This window comes from Python bivittatus, unplaced genomic scaffold (assembly GCF_059951505.1).
Source record: "Python bivittatus isolate LINGU-HERP-01145 unplaced genomic scaffold, Pbiv_v1 ctg000200_np1212, whole genome shotgun sequence".
Taxonomy (NCBI): Eukaryota; Metazoa; Chordata; class Lepidosauria; order Squamata; family Pythonidae; genus Python; species Python bivittatus.
The window spans coordinates 20,058,457-20,080,909 of record NW_028277040.1 but is presented as its reverse complement, the minus strand read 5'-3'; the positions used below and the strand labels follow the sequence as shown (position 1 = coordinate 20,080,909).

At 36.4% G+C, this 22,453-nt stretch overlaps 1 protein-coding gene across 3 annotated transcripts in view; it reads left to right on the top strand.

Moving 5' to 3' along the window:
- Positions 1-22,453, top strand: part of MTX2 (metaxin 2) — a 48,382-nt gene that overhangs the window by 12,042 nt on the left and 13,887 nt on the right. For 2 of the 3 annotated variants that reach the window (XM_088135771.1, XM_088135770.1), the window contains exons 2-3: positions 5,912-5,959; positions 6,951-6,997. The exons of the other annotated variant lie outside the window; for it this stretch is intronic. In XM_088135771.1, coding sequence (XP_087991897.1) covers positions 5,912-5,959; positions 6,951-6,997 — 95 coding nt within the window. The remainder of the gene's footprint in view (positions 1-5,911; positions 5,960-6,950; positions 6,998-22,453) is intronic. 3 annotated transcript variants of the gene reach the window in all.

Sequence of the window (22,453 nt, the reverse complement as noted above, 5' to 3'; positions counted from 1 at the left end):
AAATATATTTGACCAGATTTTAGGATAACTAAAGACAGGTTCATATAACTCCCATCTTTCATCACATTAAATTGCATATTTTTTTAACAATTCAGGTTGGTGGTATTTATTCAGTCTGAGGGCTGTATTCCTATCTGTTTGTTGTGGGGTTTTAATGTAAGAAATTTCGTTGGGTTAGAATGACAAGCTAATGTTCCTTAATGGGCAGTGGCCAAGTGAGCCAACCACATGTTTTATTAGGTTAGCTATAGGTAAATGATCTGGACTGCAAAGAAATAGTAGGAAACTCCTCTTAATGTTTTGAGAAGGTGAATAATATTTGTCTGTCACCATTCTACAGCTGAAGGAAAGAGACAACATTTTTGCAGGGAAAGAAGGGATAGAGAAGAGAGCTAAATGGAAAACATTAAGATACTTTGGTATAATCTGGAAAATGAACATGCTTGGTTGGGGGCACTTCTATTTGTTAAATGAGCCTAGAACTATAAATCAGTGCGATTCTTTCCGGTGATTTCTCCTTCTGCAGGATTCAGACCCAAGGCAGATTTCATTTTGACTCATGAGCCACATGATTTTATCTCCACCCTGTTCTAATGTGGCTTAAGTATTGTGGACAAACATAGATCAAAAGGATCCAGCAATCAAAGAATAAATTTGGCTTGATTTCATTATTGAATAAATGATACGTTTGTTGTGTGATCTTATCTGGGCTTGGAAGCTAAGCAGGATTGGGTTTGAGAAATACCTGTGTGGGAAACCACCAGAAAATTCCAGGGCTACACACTACACTGGAAAGTCAACAAAAACATTCTGGAAGAATGTAAGAAAACTGTGTGGATGTGTCCATGAAGTCACCAGGAGTCGAACTTGATTTGAAGGAGACTTATAGCATTAATCAACTTGATGGATTGGAAATATGACGGAGCTAAAGCACCGTGTCATATTAATGCCTATTATTTTACAAATTATGCCTTCACCTATTGTTCTCAAGGCAAGAGTCATGCTGTACACTAAAAATGTGTGCTTATTTTTCTGCTCTCTTGTTGAGAAACCTTATCCTTCATAGTTCCCTCACACTCATGGTTTTACTAATTTGGAGTTATTGCATTTAGATCAGAAATATATGAATAATTCTTTTTCTGTGCTGGTGAACGTTTTGTGTGTATGATTTATTTACATTTATAGCAACACCATCCCCAAACTCAGGAATAACAACAAAGTAGTCTTTCTGGCTAGAACAATACAAAAATTAATGCAATTCATTGATACTTATCTTGCTGACTCTTGATTTTCAGACATCCAAGACTGTCCATAAACAACTTCTAAAATCATAACTTTCATTTTAGGAATATAGGAAACTGACTTAGATTGGTTCAGATTACTAGTCCATTTAGTGCTGTATTGTCTGTACCAATCTTCCCTAACCTAGGGTTCCTTCAGAAGCATGGACCAAGATCCTGAATTCTCCATGCGGGTCCATAGGGACTAGCAATGACACTTCACGTTTCTGGACTTACGTGGAGATGTTGAGGTTTCAGTGCTCCTTAATGTTAGGACACTTTATATTAAACAGTATATTTATCATAGAAATATGTGTTATGTTTGCCTTGCTTTCTTTTTGTTTTGTTTTGTTTTATTGATCACTTGTATTTCATTTGGTGAAAAGGTCTAGGCTGCATGAATGCATTAATGTTAAAGTAGTGTTATAATGAAAAAAAATATTCCATTATGACACTTGGATATAGTTAGCTTCTCCATGTATTTTATATTAAAGGCAGCAGTCTTTATATATATGTCTTTGTATGTATAGTCTTTCTAGACAAAATGTTAAAATGCAGAGAGATTACACATACAACAGAAGTACATATTTTGAAGGCCATGATTTTCCAGTTATAACATATGGTTGTGAAAGCTGGACCAACAGAATTAAGTGTGGTGCTGGACAAGATTCTTGAGAATACTTTGGATTGCAAGAAAGATAAGTACAATAATTCAGTACTGTGTGAAGTAAATACAGTCTGTTCACTGGAAACACCAATAATAAAGCTGAAGCTTAAATATTTTGGACATACAGTGCAAAGGCAAGAGTCATTGGAGAAGACTGTGATACTTGAAAGGGTCAAAGGCAATCGACAAGTAGACAGATGGTTAGGTACTATCACTGATGACCCAAGTTTGAGCTTATGAGAACTCAAAGCATTAACAGACATTTATTATACAAATTTATATGACTGCCCATCTTAATTAAATAACTCTGGCCAGTGAACAAGCATAAAAACAGAAACATACATATAAAAATAGTAGGAAAAACAATAAAAGATGCCAAGTAAAAAAATGTAAAACATATACTCCACAGGGCAGTATATAATCAGCACAGGGCAAAAATACAAACTGGACTCTATCCTGATCTTAAAGCCTGACATCCTAGTGACATGATATTGAAGAGGTCCCAAAGAATTGGAAGTGACTGAACAACAACAGCAGCATATCATTTTGTGTGTCTTACAGTCCTATCCAGATCCTGTGTGAAAATAATTTTAGTTCACTGGAAAAAGTGGCATATAATTACAGGTAGTCCTTGCTTAACAACCATTCATTCAGTGACCATTTGAAATTATGATGGTGATGAAAAAATTGACTTATGACCTGTGCCTGAAATTATGACCGTTGCAGTGCCCCTGCAGTCATGTGACCAAAATTTGGACACTTGGCAGTCCGCCCACACTTACGACAGTAGGGGTGCTTCAACTCTCCCCACCCACCTATCTCCCCATCTCTGCCCTTTTGGCCCCCTGCCACCCTGTGCTCCATTGCCCCAGCTGACTTCTTGCTCCTGTTGCTGACAAGACATGCCTGGTCTAGCTGCTGGGCCCTATGGGGCTGGCTTTGTGTTGGGCTGAAAGCAGCCTTTTTTTCCCCTTCTTCACAGCACAAAGCCAGCCCCGCCCCCTTCTAGGAGCTCCAGAAAGGGCTTCACCCTGCGAAGAACGGAAAAAGAGCCGAAAGCAGCCTTTTCCCCCCCTTCTTCGCAGTGCTCCCTCTTGTCCCTGGGGGCTGGCTAAAAAAACTCGGTGCTGAAATCCAAGCAGGATTCTGGCACAGAGCTTTTTCAGCCAGCCCCCAGAGTCGAGAGGGAGCCCTCTCGGCAGGCGGCAGTGGCTTGTGACCTTCCCTGCCAGCTTCCCTATTGACATTCTGGGGAAGCTGGCAGGGAAGATTGAAAATGGTGATCATATGATCACAGGGCACTTGGCAATTGCAAGCCACTACTGCCTGCCTAGAGGACTCCCTCTTGTCCCTGGGGGCTGGCTAAAAAAGCTCGGTGCTGAAATCCAAGCAGGATTCTGGCACAGAGCTTTTTCAGCCAGCCCCCAGAGTCGAGAGGGAGCCCTCTCGGCAGGCGGCAGTGGCTTGTGACCTTCCCTGCCAGCTTCCCCATTGACATTCTGGGGAAGCTGGCAGGGAAGATTGAAAATGGTGATCATATGATCACAGGGCACTTGGCAATTGCAAGCCACTGCTGCCTGCCTAGAGGACTCCCTCTTGTCTCATGGAGAAAAAGCTCCATGCCGAAATCCAAGCAGTTCCTGACCCTCCCATGCATCCCCTCACTCCCTCCCCCACTTGGCAGCACGTGGGGCTTGCAACTTCCTGCTGGCTTCCCCACTGGCTTGATTGTGGGAAGCCGGCAGGAAGTTGCCTCACCTAATGACCAGGGCATTCACTTAACGGCAACCAGGACTGCTGGGATATAAGTTAATAAGTTAGCAAATAAACAAAGCCTTTGCTACCTGTTTGCTTGCATAATCCTTGCTTTGTGAATTTCTCCATGTCCATATAAATTGTAGAACAGTTCCTACAAAACCCCTTCCCTTTCACCTCCAGATTTCTTTAGATATTCATAAAGTATTATTTCTCCACCCCTCTTTTCTTTCTCACACCATAGACCATTTGCAAAGAGGCAGATTACACATTACAGATGTCACAAGTGTGCAGCATAGAAAAGCTTTATCATGGTAACATGCTCCTTACAGTTAGGGAAATTTTAGAGCAGGAGTGTGGCAGTTGAGATATATGGCAGTTTCTGGGATTTTTAACAAGCGAGCTTGTTGAGTGGCTCTCCGTTGCTCTATTAGGTCTTTCTTTCTATCTGTCTCCTTAGTGGGTTTTTTTTTTTTTTTTGGCAAAGAAAAATATCTTTACAGATCAAAGTTTAATGTTTGGGCATATTTTTGAAAAGGGATACTTTTTTTGCAGTCAGGTATATTCTCTCTCAGTATTTTCTTAGGTCCTTCTGTTACTTTAACATTTGTTGGAATTTGTTACCCTTAGTGTAGGCATTAAAAATTGGAATGTGAATATTGCACACATTTTCATTGTTTATTTTTGAGTCACTCTTTGAAAACGATATTCACATTAATGTACACATATTTTTTATTTACTGAAAATATGCAATAGCTTGTTATTATTAAAATTAAACTTGGTTGTGCCAGTGCTTGTCTCAGTGACTCTCCAGATATATTTAACTACAACCCCATCATCCTTAGCTTATAATGGTGGGAATTGTAATCTAACATTGAGGGCATCAGGTTGGATTGGGGAAAGATTATGCAATCTAAAACCACTGATACATATATTATTTATTCCTGCAGCTTCTAACATCCTTGCCTCTACATAACAGTCTCTCTTTCTCTTCTTTTTTTTCTTTTTCCCATTTTTTCACTATTCTCCTTTTCTGTATTTTATTAATTTAAAAAGTCTGTTTTTTCTAAATATTTATGCTTTATTGCCCCTGATTTAACTTCCTTCTTTAATGTATCTTTATGCTCATTCTAGAGCTCTGCATTTTTTTTTATTCCAATCTCTTGGTTAGCGTAAAGATTGCATCTATTGTCTTATACCTCCATCCATTTTCTTTGGCAGCACCTTATCTTTGAAGCTCTTTGCCTCCAGTTATTTGTATAATTCAGTCCCTCCTATCCTAAGAAGCATCACAACAACTTTATTTACCAATTCAGATTTAAACTTAGAACCAAACTTTGCATTTAAGCTATTGTTTTTTTCCAAAAACAAATCGCATGTGCCTGTGATAATTAAAAGCATTGCAGCCAGTTGGAGAGAGAATTTAACTCTTGTCTTTGTGTTAGTGTCCTGAGGAAAGTCTCTCTTCTGAAGCTGATATGTACTGTGGGGAGGGAATCATCCATTGGCAATACCTTCAAGTTTATGAAGGATTGCAGTCTAAGTCCGTATTTGGAGAAGACAGAAAACAGCTGAACCTGATGCAGAATGGTGCTGTTCAACAGACATTTTTTGACAATTTAGACTGACAGTTTAGACTGGAAAGGGAATTTCTAAAGGCAGAAATTTTGAAGACTGCAATATATATTGATTCATGATATTTTCTCCCTTAACCTATGATATATTTTTTAGCCATTTCAGGACATGAATACATATTTTTATTGTTTTTTAAAAATAATTATTACTTAAAGTTGCTTTCCACTGATAGTAACATCCATCATAGGGTCTTCAAGTTCTGTGGTTTTGGCATGAGGGATCAGAATAGTAATGTTGCATTAGTACAGTTGAGAAAACTGCTGTAATAGTTTGATAGATGTAAATTTTGGCATGTGCTTATTTAATAGATATGTGTTATAAAAACATTGAACTGTACCTTGTATCCTCATCTAGTTAGTTTTTTGTGGCACAATTTGTGAAGTAGTTGATAAAGCTGTAAGTAGAGGAATGTACTTTATCAATCCAGATTTTCTCTCAGTTTAGATTGATAAGGTAGATTCCTCTACTTACAGCTTTATCAACTAAATTGAGAGAAAATTTGATCTAAAAGCAATAATGAATGCTCGCCTTACAAAATGCAGGATGTAATTGTGTTTTTTCGCCCTTCCTATAGCTGCTGAACCTTGGCCTCAGAATGCTGTGTTATATCAGCCATTGAAAGGTGTGTATTTTATCTCCTCAATTAGCTGAATTTTCTTCATTAAATATGCATCCCCATAATTAACTGAACCCTGGTGGGGGTTGAAGGGCAGGGGAGGCCTTGTTAAAAAGAGAATCCTTTGTGATATTTATCTGGTCAGAGGATTGTGCTAAACTTGTATTTACCAATATAAACCTGCTATTCATGGCCTATAAGGTCCTTGGTTTATTATTGACTCATTATTTTGGCTGCTGTAGGCAGTGTAAAATGATGTGGTTTGCAGGCCCAGTTGGCAGATTTACTGCACCAATAGCTGAGGCAGCAGATTTTTGAAGTCTTGTGGTAAAGTGGGCTCTCGGTAAAAAGGAACTGTTAAAATGTATAGGCTAGGATGGTTCAGGCTCCCTTTAGCAGCTCTTCATATATCATCAGATCACATTATGGCCCCCATTTGGGGCTCAGCAGCCTGCTACAGTTGTCAGAAGACTGCAAAGTAATGAAGACTAATAGGTAGCAGCCCTAGTCTTCTAAGCATGGAATTTTTATTGCTGTGTACTTGTCATCTTTCTTTTGTGTGACAGACCTAGACACAGTCTGCAATATTAACTGCAAGCTGGGTTTTTTTTTATAGGTTTATGAATGCTTCTACTTTTTAGCAAGAAGAATTATGAAGTTGTTGGTTTTATTTCTATTAGGAAATGAGTGATTATTATTATTTTTTTTGCCTATAACAAAGAAAATAAAAAAACCTCAAGACACATCTTTTGTTAGGATTCTTTAACTATTGGGGCAATAGGACAAATTATAGGACGTATGAGGAGAAATGTTTATGGGACTTCTGGCCTCAGGTTTTGTAAAGTGGCATTAATGTAATGGGGCGTGTGATTTGTGTTAAAATAGTTTGTCTCTCAGTGTTTGTATACCATTTATTTTTGCACTCCTAATGATGTGCAATTATCAGTAGAGGAAAGAACCATTATTTTAAATAATTATCCTGCATTTTATCTTACAGAAGAACAGATTTTGCTTCCTGATAATGCTGCCTGTCTTGCTGTTCAGGTAGCTATAATTATTTCCTTATTTTGTGGTTGCTAATGTTTCCTGAAAGATCTGGACCCCCGTCTTCCAACAGCTTCATTAACCCATGCCTTGTTGATGTGAATTAGAATCTTGCACCTTCTTTTTGCTCTGAACTCCAGTCATTCCTGTTTGGTAGACACCAGCAGTGTTCCAAACTGGCTCTGGTATCGTATACTGTAGTAGGGGAATAGAAATATAAAACAAGATCTTTTCTACCCCCTAGTCTTGTCAATTTCTTTCAAATTTTAATAATGTATAATAATATAGATTGATTTTAGAGTAGATGTGAGATGCAAGATAGTCCACAGGCAATATTATGCCAGATGCAGTGCAGGTTATATCTTCCATCCATTAGAATGTGAAAAGAGTAGGCCTATGTACACTTTGAAAATGATTCAGAAGAAGTGCTTTGGACTTCATGTGAAGACATCTCCTTTCTCCTGTTCATTAAAGCATGAACATCTTTCTGCTCACAATATTCAAACAGCCAGTTAGGCTGCTTTTAAACTGATCTTAGAGTGGGAATTTTTAAAATAAAACCAGGAGACTTGAATGGGTACAGCATGGCTATGATCTTGGGCTTGCTTTTGTTCCTCCCCTCCCCACCAAATTAGGTACAGCTTGATTTCATTATACTTTCACAGGAGTCTTAGGCATGTGAGGAGAGCCAGATCTTTAGGGTTAATCAAGACATATTCAGCCTCCAATCCATAACATAAAATATATAGACAGGATGAAACAGATTAGTCATACAGAAATGGGAAAAAAAAAAACCTCCAATAAGGCTACTAGCCTATTGTGCCATAGAGGATTTACTCACATGTAATGGGTCACCAGAGAGATAAATCAGTGGGTAGTCAAGCCATGAGTATATGCTAAAGAACATACCTGATGACTTAGAGCATGAAGATGGCAAAAAAGTAAGCATTTCTCGTATGGCTAAAGGGAGGGTGAATCTGCCTTGGCTGTTCAACTCTCCTGTCAGACATTGGAACATGTCTGTAGGAATGGTCCATTTCCCATCTGGGCATGTTAGAAACCAATCATCAACCTCTAGACTATAAGATGGAAACTGAGAAAAAAAAAACCGAGAAGATTTTGGTCCTCTCCTGACAGACTATCTTCATCAAAAGATTCCTTGTTTGGCCCTTTGGGAATGATATGTGCTAATTAGCATGAGATACAGTTGGCCTTGTCTTTGTCAAAGAAGCCTGTAGTTTTAAAAGAATATTGGAGAGGTACCCTGGGTGACACCTGTGGTTTAGCAGTTTGGGAAGAAAGAAAAATTCCCAATAAATTTTGTACACGCTATGCATAATTTTATAAGTTTCTATCATATTTTTCTTTCCCTATTTACATTTTTTAAAAAAACTAAAAGCCACAAATATAACTCTTCCATAGAGAGTGCAGTATCTCTTTTATCACTTTTGTTGCTCTTTCTCTGTCTTTTTCTATATCTTATTTGTGATGTTGTGACCAAAACTGTACACAGTATGTTATATATGAATATAACATTGTTTTGCACAAGAGCATTTTGGCAGTTCAGTTTTCTGTTCCTTTCCTAAACTTCCTTATCATGGTGTTTGCCTTTTTCATAGTAGCTGCACTCTGAGAAGGTGCTTCACCACTCCAACATCTATTTTCTGGTCAGTCTGCATATATGGGAGGTTGGGATTTTTTTTTCCTCAGTGTGCAACACTTTGCATTTAGGTAATGTGCATTACATTAAGAAATTCAGAATCATGCTAATTAAAGTAAATAGTCCATTTTAGAGATCACTAAAATCCAATACTGTCTTTTATCTTCTAAAGGGTACCAATTATTATATCCATGCCATTTTCATTTGTTTTATTATTTACAAGAATATGTGAAGTCATGCATCAAAAGCAAAGTGCCTGCTCTAAGGACTATGGAATAAAGAATGATGGATGTCATTTACTTGTGTCAGTTTCAACTTATTTCATAGCAAATTGGGGTTCTTTGGGAAAAAGAGGAGGGGTACCAATACTTTTGGCTGTGTCTTTATGTCTATTGGCATCCTGCTGATGTTAGGTGGAAATTTGTTTAGTTTATATTTTGCAGTCAGTTCCCCAGAGTTGTGCAAGTCCAGTCCAAATAGAAATAATTTAATATATGATAGATCTTTATACTCCACAATAATTTATATAGAAGGGTTAGCAGTTTCTGGGGCTCTGTTCACAACAGTCAAATGCTCACTTAGTTCATCAGCCCATTATTTGAATGAGGAACTAGCCTGCTTCTTGGGTATTTGAGTATACAAACTTAGATGTTGTAACTGTGCTTCAAGAAGTATTATAAAGTTTGTTAGTGATATTTTAGAAGCTCATGTGCACAATAAATTTGGAATATATTTTATTGTATAGTTCATAATTTTCCATCCTAATTGATCAACTGAAGTTTGATTGCTTGGAGTATGTATGCACTTATCTTGATAAAGTTTCTGGATGTAAAACTAATATTATTTTCTTGCCATGAAAAGCATCTTGTTTTTGTGTAGTTTTAGTGTAGAGATGCACTTGGCCTTTGAATGGCATTCCAGGAGCCATATCTTGGTGAGCTGGAAACAAAAATTAATTTTTGTCCATTTTGTTTCCATATAATTAAAATTAGGCTACTTTATACAATTATTCTCCAGTCATGTATCTAATAATTTCCTCTTTTGTCATCTTAAAAATTACAATTGATTTAGGAATTTTTGGAAGTTTGGGGTGACTACCTCAAAGACTTTCAGGGTTGAATATGACCCTGAATACGGCCTCAGGTGATCCCCCTAGTATAGGAGTATCTCAGTTCAGTGTAGCTAATAATATAACATGGGTCTTTTTACATGGCTACATCCTTCAGACACTGCTAACGTCCTGAAGATATGAGATATAATCATCAATAAAATATATGCTTCCTTGCACATGCTTCCTAAAAAATGGCAGTGCTGTGTAGGCAGCAAATATCGTACTTGGGAGCAGAGCATGAGAAATAGCTGAAGAGGATGAGTATGTCAGAGGGAGCAGCTGTGCAGATACTGCTGTTTCTCCATTCTACCCCCATCCAGAAGTTCCAGAAATGGAGGAAATATTGTTTTTGTTTTTTAAGATTTCAGGGGTTGAGGAAAGGTATTAAGAATATCGTGAACACACTTTTCAGAGAATAGAGTTACATAAGAAAATTCTGAAAAGTACTATGAAATATGTCTTGTCAGTATGCAGAACAAACAATATTGAGATTCAGAGAAGAGAGCGTTGGGATAAGTTGAAGGAAAAAAATGAAGGTAAAATATAATTATCAGTGGTTGAGAGGTGATAACTTGTTAGAAACAATCATGTTTTGCAAAAGAATGAGACAAATGACTTAAGCAAAACTAAGGCAAAGGAAAGATAAAAAAGGAGAAGGAAGATTAAGAAAATAATGGCAACAGCAGATAAGTTAATCTGTCAACATTTTAAATTGAAATATAAAAATGACATTGTTAAATGCAATATTGGTTATGTATAGAATAAGCAAGATGAAAAAAAAAGTAATTTTCTTAAATATCTGAGAAATTTTTCCATTTTTCCCCTGTGGAATCATTCTCTCCCAAGATAATGTTCATAGTAAGACAAATAGGTCAGACTTAATGGGGCCATACCAACTCACTGCGCCCTGACCAAATTTGGGGAATATTGGCTTATTTTAAAAAAGACATCCTCCCATTTTTCCCTGTTACCTACTATGGAGGTTGGTGTGAATAAATGAACTATGCTTGCTTGAAGTACAAGTAGTCCTCACTTACAACCGCAATTGGGACCAGCAGCTTTGTCTCTGAGTGACATGGTTGAAAGTGAAAAATCATGTGACTGTATCCAACTTATGACATCAATTTTTCAGTTCTGGCTACAGTCAAATGAATCACCGCAGGTTGTTAAGCATGACATCACGTGACCGCGTGTGACTTCCTGCCAGCTTACCATTGACTTTGCTTGTCAGAAGCCTGCTGTGAAGGTCACAAATGGCGATTACATGACCATGGGCTGCTGCAACCATTGTAAATGCACACTAGTTACTAACCATCCAAATCACGATCACATGACTGCGGGGACCCATGTGATGGGTGAAACTTCGAGGACCAGTTGTAAGTTTCTTTGTTCAGCACCATCGTAACTTCAAACAGTCGCTGAATGTCAGTAAGCATGGACTACCTGTTATAGGGAGGTCACATTTAGGAAAAATGGAGAATTAGAATCCCATAGATCCTGAATCCTGTAGATCCTTCGCCACCTCTGAGACAACCTCAACAACCTTGTTTAAGGGCTACTGAAATAAACTACCTGTCATTAGTTAAGGTGACAGAACTTTCTGTTGCTGGTACAAGAAACAGAGATATGAACAGTATGCTCTAAGATGCCATCAGTGAGAGTTTAGGGTTGCTTTTGAGTAATCTTAAGCACGTAATATCCATTTTCCTATTTAGTAAGAACAGAAGATATTGTAGGATTAAGTCATATTGAAAAATAATGTGCAAAAGTATCTTTCAGGATATGTACAAAGTTGACAGAAGCGACTTGGAATCGGAAACCGATCTATTAGAAAATAAACCAACTTTATGTCTTCAAAATTGTGCAGAACCATTACAAAGGAGTTTAGGATGCAGTCCTGTACCCACATACTGGGAATAAGTTTCATTTAATTTCGGCAGGATTTACCATTGAGTAATATGGGTAGAGTTACATCAGAAAAATAAATGAGGCTTTCATAGAATAATATTATTTCAGGATAGAAAAAATACTTTCAAGTTATCAAGTTAGGTTTTTGAATGTTTGCATTTTCTACATTAATAAAGGATGAAATATGTTTAAGAAACCAAATGAAACTTGAAAAGCATAAAACACTGCAACAAAAAGATAACAATAGCACTCTAATCCTATTCACAACCTACTTCCTTTGGATACAGTAGGGCTCATTTCTTTTAGGAGAATGTAACAGATTGCACTGTAAATAATATACACAGCACTAACTTTAATAATACTTGTAATCCATGATTCCCCCCCCCCCATCATTAGAAACAATGTTGATCCTGCATGAAGAAAGTATTGTTTGATGAATAAATAGTAATTCAGTTTCATATCTTGGTATTCCCACATATCTGAGAGAAATTCCCAGGAAATTCCTGAGAAACGTTTTTGGGATAACTTCTCAGTGGATAGGGGGTGGGGATAAATGGGGACATGCCAGAGCAAGTGAGAAGAAATAGCTCCTGTAGTAGAAATGAGCCCATGTATTTTGTTATAAAATGGTTTTAAAAAATCCTTTATAAAGAACTGATAGTACTAATATATTTGAAACTATGTTCCTGTATTTCTGGTAAGAAACCTTTAATCATCATAATCATAAACAGTTAAAATCAAAGTTCTTTTTCAAAGGAGGATTTTGTGTATTTCAATTCTGTTTTGCACTTGTCACTTAAATGATAAATTAACCATAATATATTAAAATCTTCTTTTTTTTCAATATTCTTTGTCTGACAGCTGATAGTAGCCATGACTATAAATATGACTTCAACAGATATCTGATTTTAAACTTTATGGAACAATTTTCTTTGATGTAAGGTGATGGTATCAGTTTAGAAGAATCTGTAATAAGAAATGCAAAAGTTATGCCAACTTGTACAGTTTGCTAGCTATTATTAAACAGTACTTAATAATACTTACGTTGTCTTATGATTATGAATTTTTGTTTTTTATAATTTTGGTAATGGTTCTCTGCTTTACAAAGATTTTGTTTGCATGCCTACACTATTTTGTTTACCATTTAACTATTTAAAGATGGTTCAGTAGCTGTAATTGGTTAAAAATATGGCCAACAGGTTTCTGATTGAGATAGATACCCAGAAACCTCTTTCTGTAACTTCGGGAGACTTTCACCAATTATCAGTTTGCTTCCAAACAATTCAAGGTGGTGGTTTAGACATTTACAGCCTTTCATGGCTTGAGATTCTCAGGAACACCTAATACCTACACCTATTGTAATGTCAGCATCCACTGAGTCCCAGTGCTATCAGAGATAACATGGGGAGCTAGAATTGAGGGAACTGTTTTATTTTTTGCCTCCTAATTCTGGAATACTTTCCACTCCAAATTTTGCCTGGTAACTACTTTAAAATCTTTTATGTTATTTTTTTCTCTGCCTCAGGCATTTAAAATTGCCATCTTTTGTGCACTGGATTGTTAGGAACCTTTTCTGTTTGAATTTCTATGGTATATTGTTTTACATTATATTGTAAGTCATTGTGATTTCAGATTTCACAGACAATGATAAATACCTTATACAAAATAAAATAATACAGGCATTGTAATCAAACAGTTCTGTATGTAGAGGAAATTTGGAAATTCAAAGAAATAAGAGTGCAGATATCCGTTCATTAGTATACTACTGCTTCTGTTCTTCTCTGCCAAATACTTTTCCTGTATCTTTTACCCTTTTTAGTTCTGCGAGTATGATATAGGTGCTACTTGAAACAGCACTTGCTTTATTTCAGCTCCACTAAATCTTTAACTCTTTGTGATAACTTTGGCAGCGGTGGTGATAAATTGGTTTTCAGCTGCATCCAACTTCTTGAGAAGGCTTTTCTTGTTCTGTGATACAGTATAGTACTTCTGTAGAAATGTATGATTAATCCAATATACATCCTGCACAGTTCTTGCTTAACTCTTCATACACTTTTGATTCCCTAATGCAACCAAGTGGGACCCATTATTCTCCTTAGATTCTGTCCTCATCTCCTTTCTCCTTTGTTTGCCTTATAAAGTGCCGTGGCCACTGATGGCACTGTGAAAACAGTGGCTTAGAGCTAGACTTAGTTATGCTTAGATTAGATCCACTGCAGTCAGTAAGACTTTCTTTTACTTAAGTATGAGAGACTCGTGAGACTTCCGGGGAGGTATGGCGAACTGAAGACAACTGCAGCAAAGACCAAGGAATCGGTGAGTAGACCAATTCCTTGGAACCTCTCTGGCTAAGGAGGGGACAGGAGATCGCCCACATGTGCTCTGCATGGCTGCTCCTTGTAAGGAGATCGCATGACAGTGGTTTTCTGTGGGTTTGAGTGCCGGGAGATGATGGTATTAGCCATTTTGCTTGCAACCACAGCAGAGACTTTTAAAGGACATTAAGTTGCAAACTTCACTTTCTAATCACTTTTGGAAATTAACTATTTCTAAGGTATTAGAGACCTTCGGAATGACAAGTTTGAAAATGCTGGGTGAGTCTGCCTTCAATCCTGAACGAAAGAAAAATTTAATCGTAAGCTTAAGAATTTAAAGAATCTGAAATAAACAGCAAAAAGCTAAATAAGATTTTGATCTTAGAAAGTTATAAATGGACTAAGGGTCCAGATAAAATTGGAACATTGAAACTTTTACAATACTATTTTGGAATTATAAAGAACAAATAGCTTCTTGTGGGAAATAGATTCTGTTTTGGTTTGTATAAGATACAACAGAAATAAACAATTCTATGATTTCAAAAACTGGGCACTAGAGGGGACTAAAGTTTTTAGGTAGATGAAAGATTTACAAGCTTGTAAAATGTTGCAAAACATTATAACAATGAAAATATTGAAGGAGACTTTTGAAGAATGGAATCAGAAAATAACAATGCCAGTAATGTCTGCTTCTATGGATAGACTATGTCCAAAATACGTTATTGAAGAAATGACAGATGTAGAACAAATTTTATCTGACAAGGTAGAGATGGTGTCAAAAGTGGGTTTACAACTGACAGGCCAAGAGAATGGCTTAGAAAAGGATGTTTCACTGGATCTACAAAAGAAACTGGCTGAGGTTTTAAAATTTAAAAGGGAAATACAAATGGCAAACCAGGGGAGTGACCTGGATATTTTTTTCCTATTGGATTTACAAAAGAGGCTTATTAAAGCCTTGAAGAACTCTGTGTGACAGAACAAAAAAGAAATGAAGAGAAATCAAATCCTATGACAATATTTGAATGAGCTAAAGATTAAGACTGTTAGAAGTAAAAGAAAGGAATATAAAGTTGGTTTATTTGATCAAGGTTAAACCAAGATATGTTGTTGCTTCTGGCAACCCTTTATGGACTTTCTGCTGACACTAGGACTGAAAAAATGTTTTATGGATTTGTTTATAGATAAGAGATGGGATATGGGATGAAGAGATAAATGTTTGTAATCTTAGAGGGGGTGAAGAGTCACTAAATTTATTTATACTTGTGATGAAGGTTGGACTTATTTCTTTATATATACAGTGTGCGTGTATGCATGTATATGTGTGTGCGTGTATATATGTGTGTGTATGTATGTGTGTATATATACACACACACGCATACATACACACACATACATACACACACACACATATACATACATATTCATTCTCTTTATTAAATTCTTACTTTTCTCTTTTCTTTTAAGTTTAGCTTATATTAGATTGTACTATTATAATCAAAATTCTTAAAAATTATATGTAGAAGTATGAGATTCCCACTCCCTATAAGATTAGATTGGAACTTAGCAATTTTTTTCACTGAAGGAATTTACATTTATGGAAGGATCCATTGTATTCCTGTAAAAATTTTTTCTGTAAATAGAGTGGGATGTTTGGATCTGACCAAATTTTGTATTCCTTATGGTATTGTTTTCAGTATTGAAAGTTCTGTATTCCATCATCATCACCCCCCTAACTTATCATTCCAACATCATCATCACCCTAACTTATCATACACCTCGTCAAGAACTCTTTTTGATTATGTTACAGGTGCTCCCTTCCCTAGGAAAGCACTTCAAGCTAGTTACTATGCAACCCATTGCAGCTCTTACTTAGTTAAACGCTTATCAAAGAACTCGACATTATGTTTGCTGTAAGATTTAGAACAAGAGAAAAATTGCCCCATCTTAAATTCCCTTATTTTTTGTAATATTTAAAAATCATCTATATGTGATAAATTATAGTCAGTTTGCAGTTGTTTTCAAAATGGGTAATCACATTACCGTAATACTATTCTGCACCCCCATCTTGCTGTGCTGCCTTATTGTGGCAGGGAGGGGTGGGTCCTAAGAGGGATGAGGAAAGAATGCTGGGAGTATATGCCAAGAGGATATATTCCCAGGAGGGTCACTCAAGGTGTGAAGGTCATCCCACCTGCCCAGCTAAAGTATCTAGGCATTTACACAATAGATGCAGCAGCAATATAGGAAGAAGCTGGAGGCAGATGATTGCTTTAGTGACAAAAGTAAGGGCAGCATTTTATACCATGCAGGAGAAGGCAACGGTAAAGTACTCCCTGTATTTTACCAAGGAAATCACATGGTTAGACAATATATTGACCATATACTCTTAAGGAAAAGCTGAGGATCTTTTAGAGTACTAATAGTGTTTATGATGTGACTAGATTAAAGTCTTTGGGATATCTAGTTGCTGATGTTGCCATGCAGAAAAAGAAAATCCAAAGCTGCAAAGACAGAATCATCATAGGAACATGGAATGTAAGAATTTGAATATAGGATTCATTTCATTGTAAAATATAAAATGGATCAACTACATATTGACATCTTAGGCATCAACATATTGAAATGGCCTGGCACTGGACATTTTCAGTCAGAAGATCATACTGTTTACTACTCAGGACATGAAAAAGAATGCAGTAGTGTTGTTTTCATAGTCAGAAAGGATATAGCAGACACAGTACTGGGATACAATGCAGTCAGAGTAATATGAATTAGACTTGTGAACAACCGTTTAATATAACAATTATCCAAGTTTATGCTCCAATCACTGATGCAGAAGAAAAGGAGATTGCTGTGTTTTATGGTCAAGTTCAAACTGAAATTGACAGAACATGCAAGCAAGATTTGCTGCTTCTGGTTGGAGGCTGGAATGCCAAAGGTGGAAATAGTAAGGAAGGAAATATAGTTGGACTGTATGGCCTAGAAAACAAATAAAGCAGAACAATTTTTTCAGTTTTTGCCAATCCAATGATTTATTGATTGCTCACACATTCTTCAGTCAACCAAACTAACACCGATATATGTGGATATCACCAGAAATCAAATTGGCTATTTTATTGATAGAAGGAAGTGGAAGAGCTGATAACAGCAAAGACGTGGCCAGCGGCTGACAGATTACAGACTGCTCATTTGAAGGTTCCAAGTCAAGGTAAAGCTGAAGAACAAATCCAATCAGGTTCCATGTTATGATCTTGAGCATGTACCACCATTTTCAAGGAGGAAATCAGGAATTGCTTTAAGTCCTCAACCTCATTGATAGGGAACCACAGAAACTCTGCAATAAATTTAAAGAAGTTGTTAAGCATCAATGTGAAAAGAGACTGCTAGAGACCAAGAAATAGAAGAGAGCAAACTGATGAAAATTGCCAAGAAGAGAAAAGAAGCCAAAGCCAAGAAAGGCAAAGATCTCAGGAAGGAACTTCACAGAGAATTTTAGAAAAATGTTACAAGAGACAAGGAGCAGTATTTCAGTGACATCTGTAAAGACATTGAAGATGGAAGAGACACTGAAAAGGAAGGAAAGTTTTCCAAATGATCTCTGTACTGAGAAGGATTTCTCCTTTAGGATGGCAATGGACATATAGTTATTGATAGTTCAAAGAAGATGGAAGGAATATACTGACATTCTCTACAGTAAAGATGTCAACATCCAAGATGCCTTAGAAGATATTCCCTGTTTTCAAGAACCTCTGCTATTAGAAGATGGTTAAATCAGCATTCTGATCATTACCAAATTGGAAGGCTACAGGAATTAATGGAATATCTACAGAAATATGACAAGCAATAGAAGAATAATCAGTAAAGGTTCTAACCTGTACTCCAGCAAATCTGAAGAATGACACAGTGGCCAACAGATTGGAAGAACTCAATCTACATACCAATGCCAAAGAAAGGAGACTTAACAGGGCATGCAAACTATTGTACAATAGCTTTAATTTCACACATTTGTTTGCAAAATATTACTTAGGACCATCCAGTGCAGATTAGAGCCCTACATGGAAAAGGAAATGCTGCTGTTCAAGCTGGCTTTGGAAAAGGCTGAGAAACAAGAGACATTATTGCTGATGCATGCTGGATAATTGAGAAAATGAAAGAATACCAAAAATAAGTCAACATGTGCTTCGTTTATTATAGAAAGGCCTTCAGTTGTGTTGACTGTGTCAAGCTGTGGAATGTCCTTAGGAAAATGGAAATCCCAAAATATCTTTTTGTCCACATGCGAAACCTATACATAGGAAAGAAAGCCACAATCTAAAGCAGAACGTGGTGAAACAAACTGGCTCCAGGTTGGCAACAAGTGAGACAAGGCTGTATACTCTCACCTCATTTATTTAATTTGTATGCTGAATATATATTGAGGGAGGCTGGATTGAAAGAAGATTAGTGTGTTTTTAAAATTGGAGGAAGAAACATAACTGATGACACTATTCTGATAGCTGAAAATGCAAATGATCTGCAAGCTCTAGTAATGAAAGTCAAAGAGCACTGTGAAAAAAATGGGTTTATAATTCAATGCAGAGAAGACCAAACTAATGTCACCAGCTCCAGCACAAACCTGAGAACTGACAATGAAGACATTGAAGTGGCGGATGGCTTCTGTCTTTTAGAATCAACGATCAACAATAAAGGAACCCATAGTCAAATTATGTTGCAGACTAGTATTTGGCAGGCTATCAGTTAAATCCTTGGAAAAGATGTTCAGATGCTGTGATGTGTCTATGCCTACAAAGTTTAAAACTGTGTAGGCAATGGCTTTTCCTGTGATACCATATGGAAGCCAAAACTAGACTTTGAAGAAGCAAGATAGAAGCAGCATCGGTACTTTTGAACGTTGGTATTGAAGAAAACTCCTGCAAATACATTGGATACCCAAGAGGACAAACAAATGGATCATAGAACAAATCAGTCCAGTGTGCTCACTCAAGACACAAATGACCAGGTTCAAATTATCATATTGACACATTATGTGAAGACCTAGTTCTCTAGTGGTTTATAGTGCTGGGAAATGTGGAAGGAAAGAAAAGAAGAGGACTACCAGCAGCAAGATGGGTGGATTTGATTACAAAGGTGATAGTTGTACCGTTGGGAGACCTAACGGGCCAGGTTGGGACAGATGGAGGAAGTCTATCTATATGGTTGCTGAGAATTGACACTGACTTGATAGCACATAATCAAAACACTATTTTGAGTTCTTGGAAGCAATGGTTTTTTCTTTTTGTATTGTAAATTCAGAACACTGATAGTAATCTTACCTTCATTAAAGTTGAAGCTGAATAAGATATTCAGTAATTGCATATTGTGTTTTAGAACATTTACAGCATTAGACTGGGAATTCTGTGCTGTCCATGATATAGGCACCTTCTGTTAAACTATAGTAACTACATTCCATTTACTTTCTTCTACTTAAGAACAAAAATAAACATTTATTTCCATCCATGCTGGATTTTTCTGCAGCTATTTACTTTTTCTGTTAATAACATACAAATATATATAGGCTCAGTGCAGTAAGAATCACATTACCAAAGAATATGTATGATTTCCTAAATTGTCTAATGTAAGTAGATTAAAACAATATTTCTCACTCTGATAATCAGTTGCAATCCTGTATGTGCTTACCTGAAAGCTTTCTTTCAATTAGAACTGTATAAGATTGCAATGTTAATGGTTTCCAAGATATGTAAGTTGACTTGTACTTGCAAATTATTTTTCCTTTATTCCCCTCTATGCCTGCCTGCCTGCCCCCCACCCTTCCTTCAGAGAACATTCAGCTCCCTAAAGCAGATTTGTGGTTATACAGGGGTGCAGGTGGAGAGAAAATCTCTTCTGCCATATGTTACTGGTTGGCAGAAAGACAATAATCGATATAATTGAAAATATATTTTCCTAAAACAAGAACCTTTTTAGATATTCTGAAGGAGAGAGTTCTGAAAATATATAGTAACAGAATTTTAGGCCTTGTCCTTACTCTGTGTGTGTTCTTCTGTAAAACAGGGTGCCTCCTCTCTCCTGAGTTTCTGTGAGACACTTTGGAAATGGATTATAATTTAATATGTTGATTTTTTAATAACATTAATTATTCTCCCAAAGAATAAGCATTTGGAAATTTTACTCATAATATAAAAGCTATTACAACAATCACATTATCTGAATGTATTTTGTTGTGCAGTTTTTCAAAATACAGGTAGTCCCCCAGTGTAAGTATGAGTTCCGTTCCCATGTCTGTCCTTAAATTGAATTTGTACGTAAGCCAGAACAATGTTACTGTATAAGTAGTATTGTGTTATTAACTTGAACCATTGTGTATTTAATTCGAATCATTGTGTATTTAACCTGAATTTAGCTACAGTAACCTCCATTCTTAACTATAGGTCATCCTTAAACAGGGCGTTCTTAACCTGGGGACTACCTGTATGTTTTTCAGTTTATATTGGAGGACATTTAATTTTTTATGTCATTTGATTTTGGTTCAATATTGTCTGTTTTTTTAGAAGTGTTGGTACGTTACATGATTGTTCTGACTTTTTTCTTCTAATCTTTAAAATTATGATTAAAGATAATAAAGCTTTCCCAAGTCTCCTTGAAGATGTCCTTTTAGCAATTGGAAAGAGATAATACAGTAATAAAATAATTAAGTAATAAAACAGAGAAAGATCTGAATACCATTTTATTCCATAATTTAGTTCCAATTTCTTATGAATAAATCTCATTTCAATAAATTTCCATCAGTTTTCCTTCTCATATCTAAGTTTATCGATTAAATAGATTCTCTTGTTTTCCTCATGTTGCCTTTTGCTTAATATGATTTCAGGAGGCAATTCTATTTATGAGGCTAATATATTTAGCATTAGTTGAAATAACCAGCACTTAAAGAAGACAGTATACAACTTTTCTTTCCATTTTTTTTCCTAGAGTGACTTTTTTTCTTTAGAAAAATGAACAAAAAAAGTTGTAGAAATGCTCTAAGAAACAATTCTATATTCCTTGGAAGGAGTCACTCAGGGATCATAGGATGTTTATATTTTGTTTTCCTGCAAAGAGGGAAGTCTACCCAAGAAACTGTCTTAGCGAAGCAGTAGAAAGTTCTAGTGATAAAGCTGGAAGGGGTGAATTCTGACTGCATATTATAGGAGTCTGTAGAAGTGGAGGACTGTGATTCTCATTTCCCAGTGGGCCAGGAGCTATGCCATCGCTTGAGCTAGTTAGACCTGGAGAGATTTAATTGACTGACATTTCAATATGATGCATACAGCAGCTGAATGCTTAGCAGGAACAAAGATATCCCTAAAATAAAGATACATGAATTATAGTGTTCTTTACCGTAAATATGCTTGTATCTTCAGACAGTAAGATCAACTGACAGAATCATCAACGTCTATGAATGGATATACTTTCCTCATCTTTAAACTTCTATTTAACAGCATGGAAATGGTCTTCCAACTGAATTAGGCTCAGCACATTTACTGTATTTAAAATTGTGTAGTGTTATAAATGATGACATAAAAGTTTGCAGTTTCACCCCTGTTACTATTCACATTTCTGGTAGTTAGGTAATCACCATGTCTGAAAATAGCCAATGGTTATCATATAATGCAGCTTTCAAGCCAAAAGTTATTAGGAGAATGGAGGAGATGAAACAATTCTGTTGCTGCCAGAGAATTTGAGGTAAATGAAAAACAAGTTTGAGAATGGAAAAAAAGGAAAGCTAGTTTAGAAGATATGCCAGAATGGAAGAAGGCATGCCAGTATGGAGTGGCTTTGGACCCAGCGCTAGAAAATTATTTGCACAGCCATTACTAGGACCAATATTTGTCTATGCACACTTCAGATGGCAAAGTCAGAAGAATGTCAGGTGAGGCATAGCAATTTTCTTTTCCTCTGTTGGCTGGTGTTCCAAATCATAAATAGATGTGGACTTTGCTTGAGACAGTGGAGTAAAATTTCTCAAGTGCTATCCAAAATTCTTGAAGAAAAGTTGTTCCTTTTCAAAAAAAGTACGTTTTCAAAAAAATTATTATTAAACAATGTAAGCTTTATAGGTACGAACTTGGTGATATCAAAAATATGGATGAAATTGATGACATACAATGTACCATACAATCGAACCATGACAAATATTGGCAAAAATATTGGTTTTTGTAAGGTCAGTGGAAAATGAAAAGAATCAATTTACTGTGGTTCTTTCATGTTTAACAAATGGAACTAAGTTACATCTATTAAGTTATTTTTAAGTGGAAAAGGTTCCCAAAGCAAGCAAAATTTCCAACGGGGTGTGTGTGTGTGCGTGCATGCGTGTGATTGTGTGTTGCCGTGAAAAGGGCTGGATGGACAAGTATGGTATAAGACTGTGGCTTGAAGATGTTTGGGACAAATGGTCTGGTGCTACTCTCAAGAAGAAACCTTCCCTT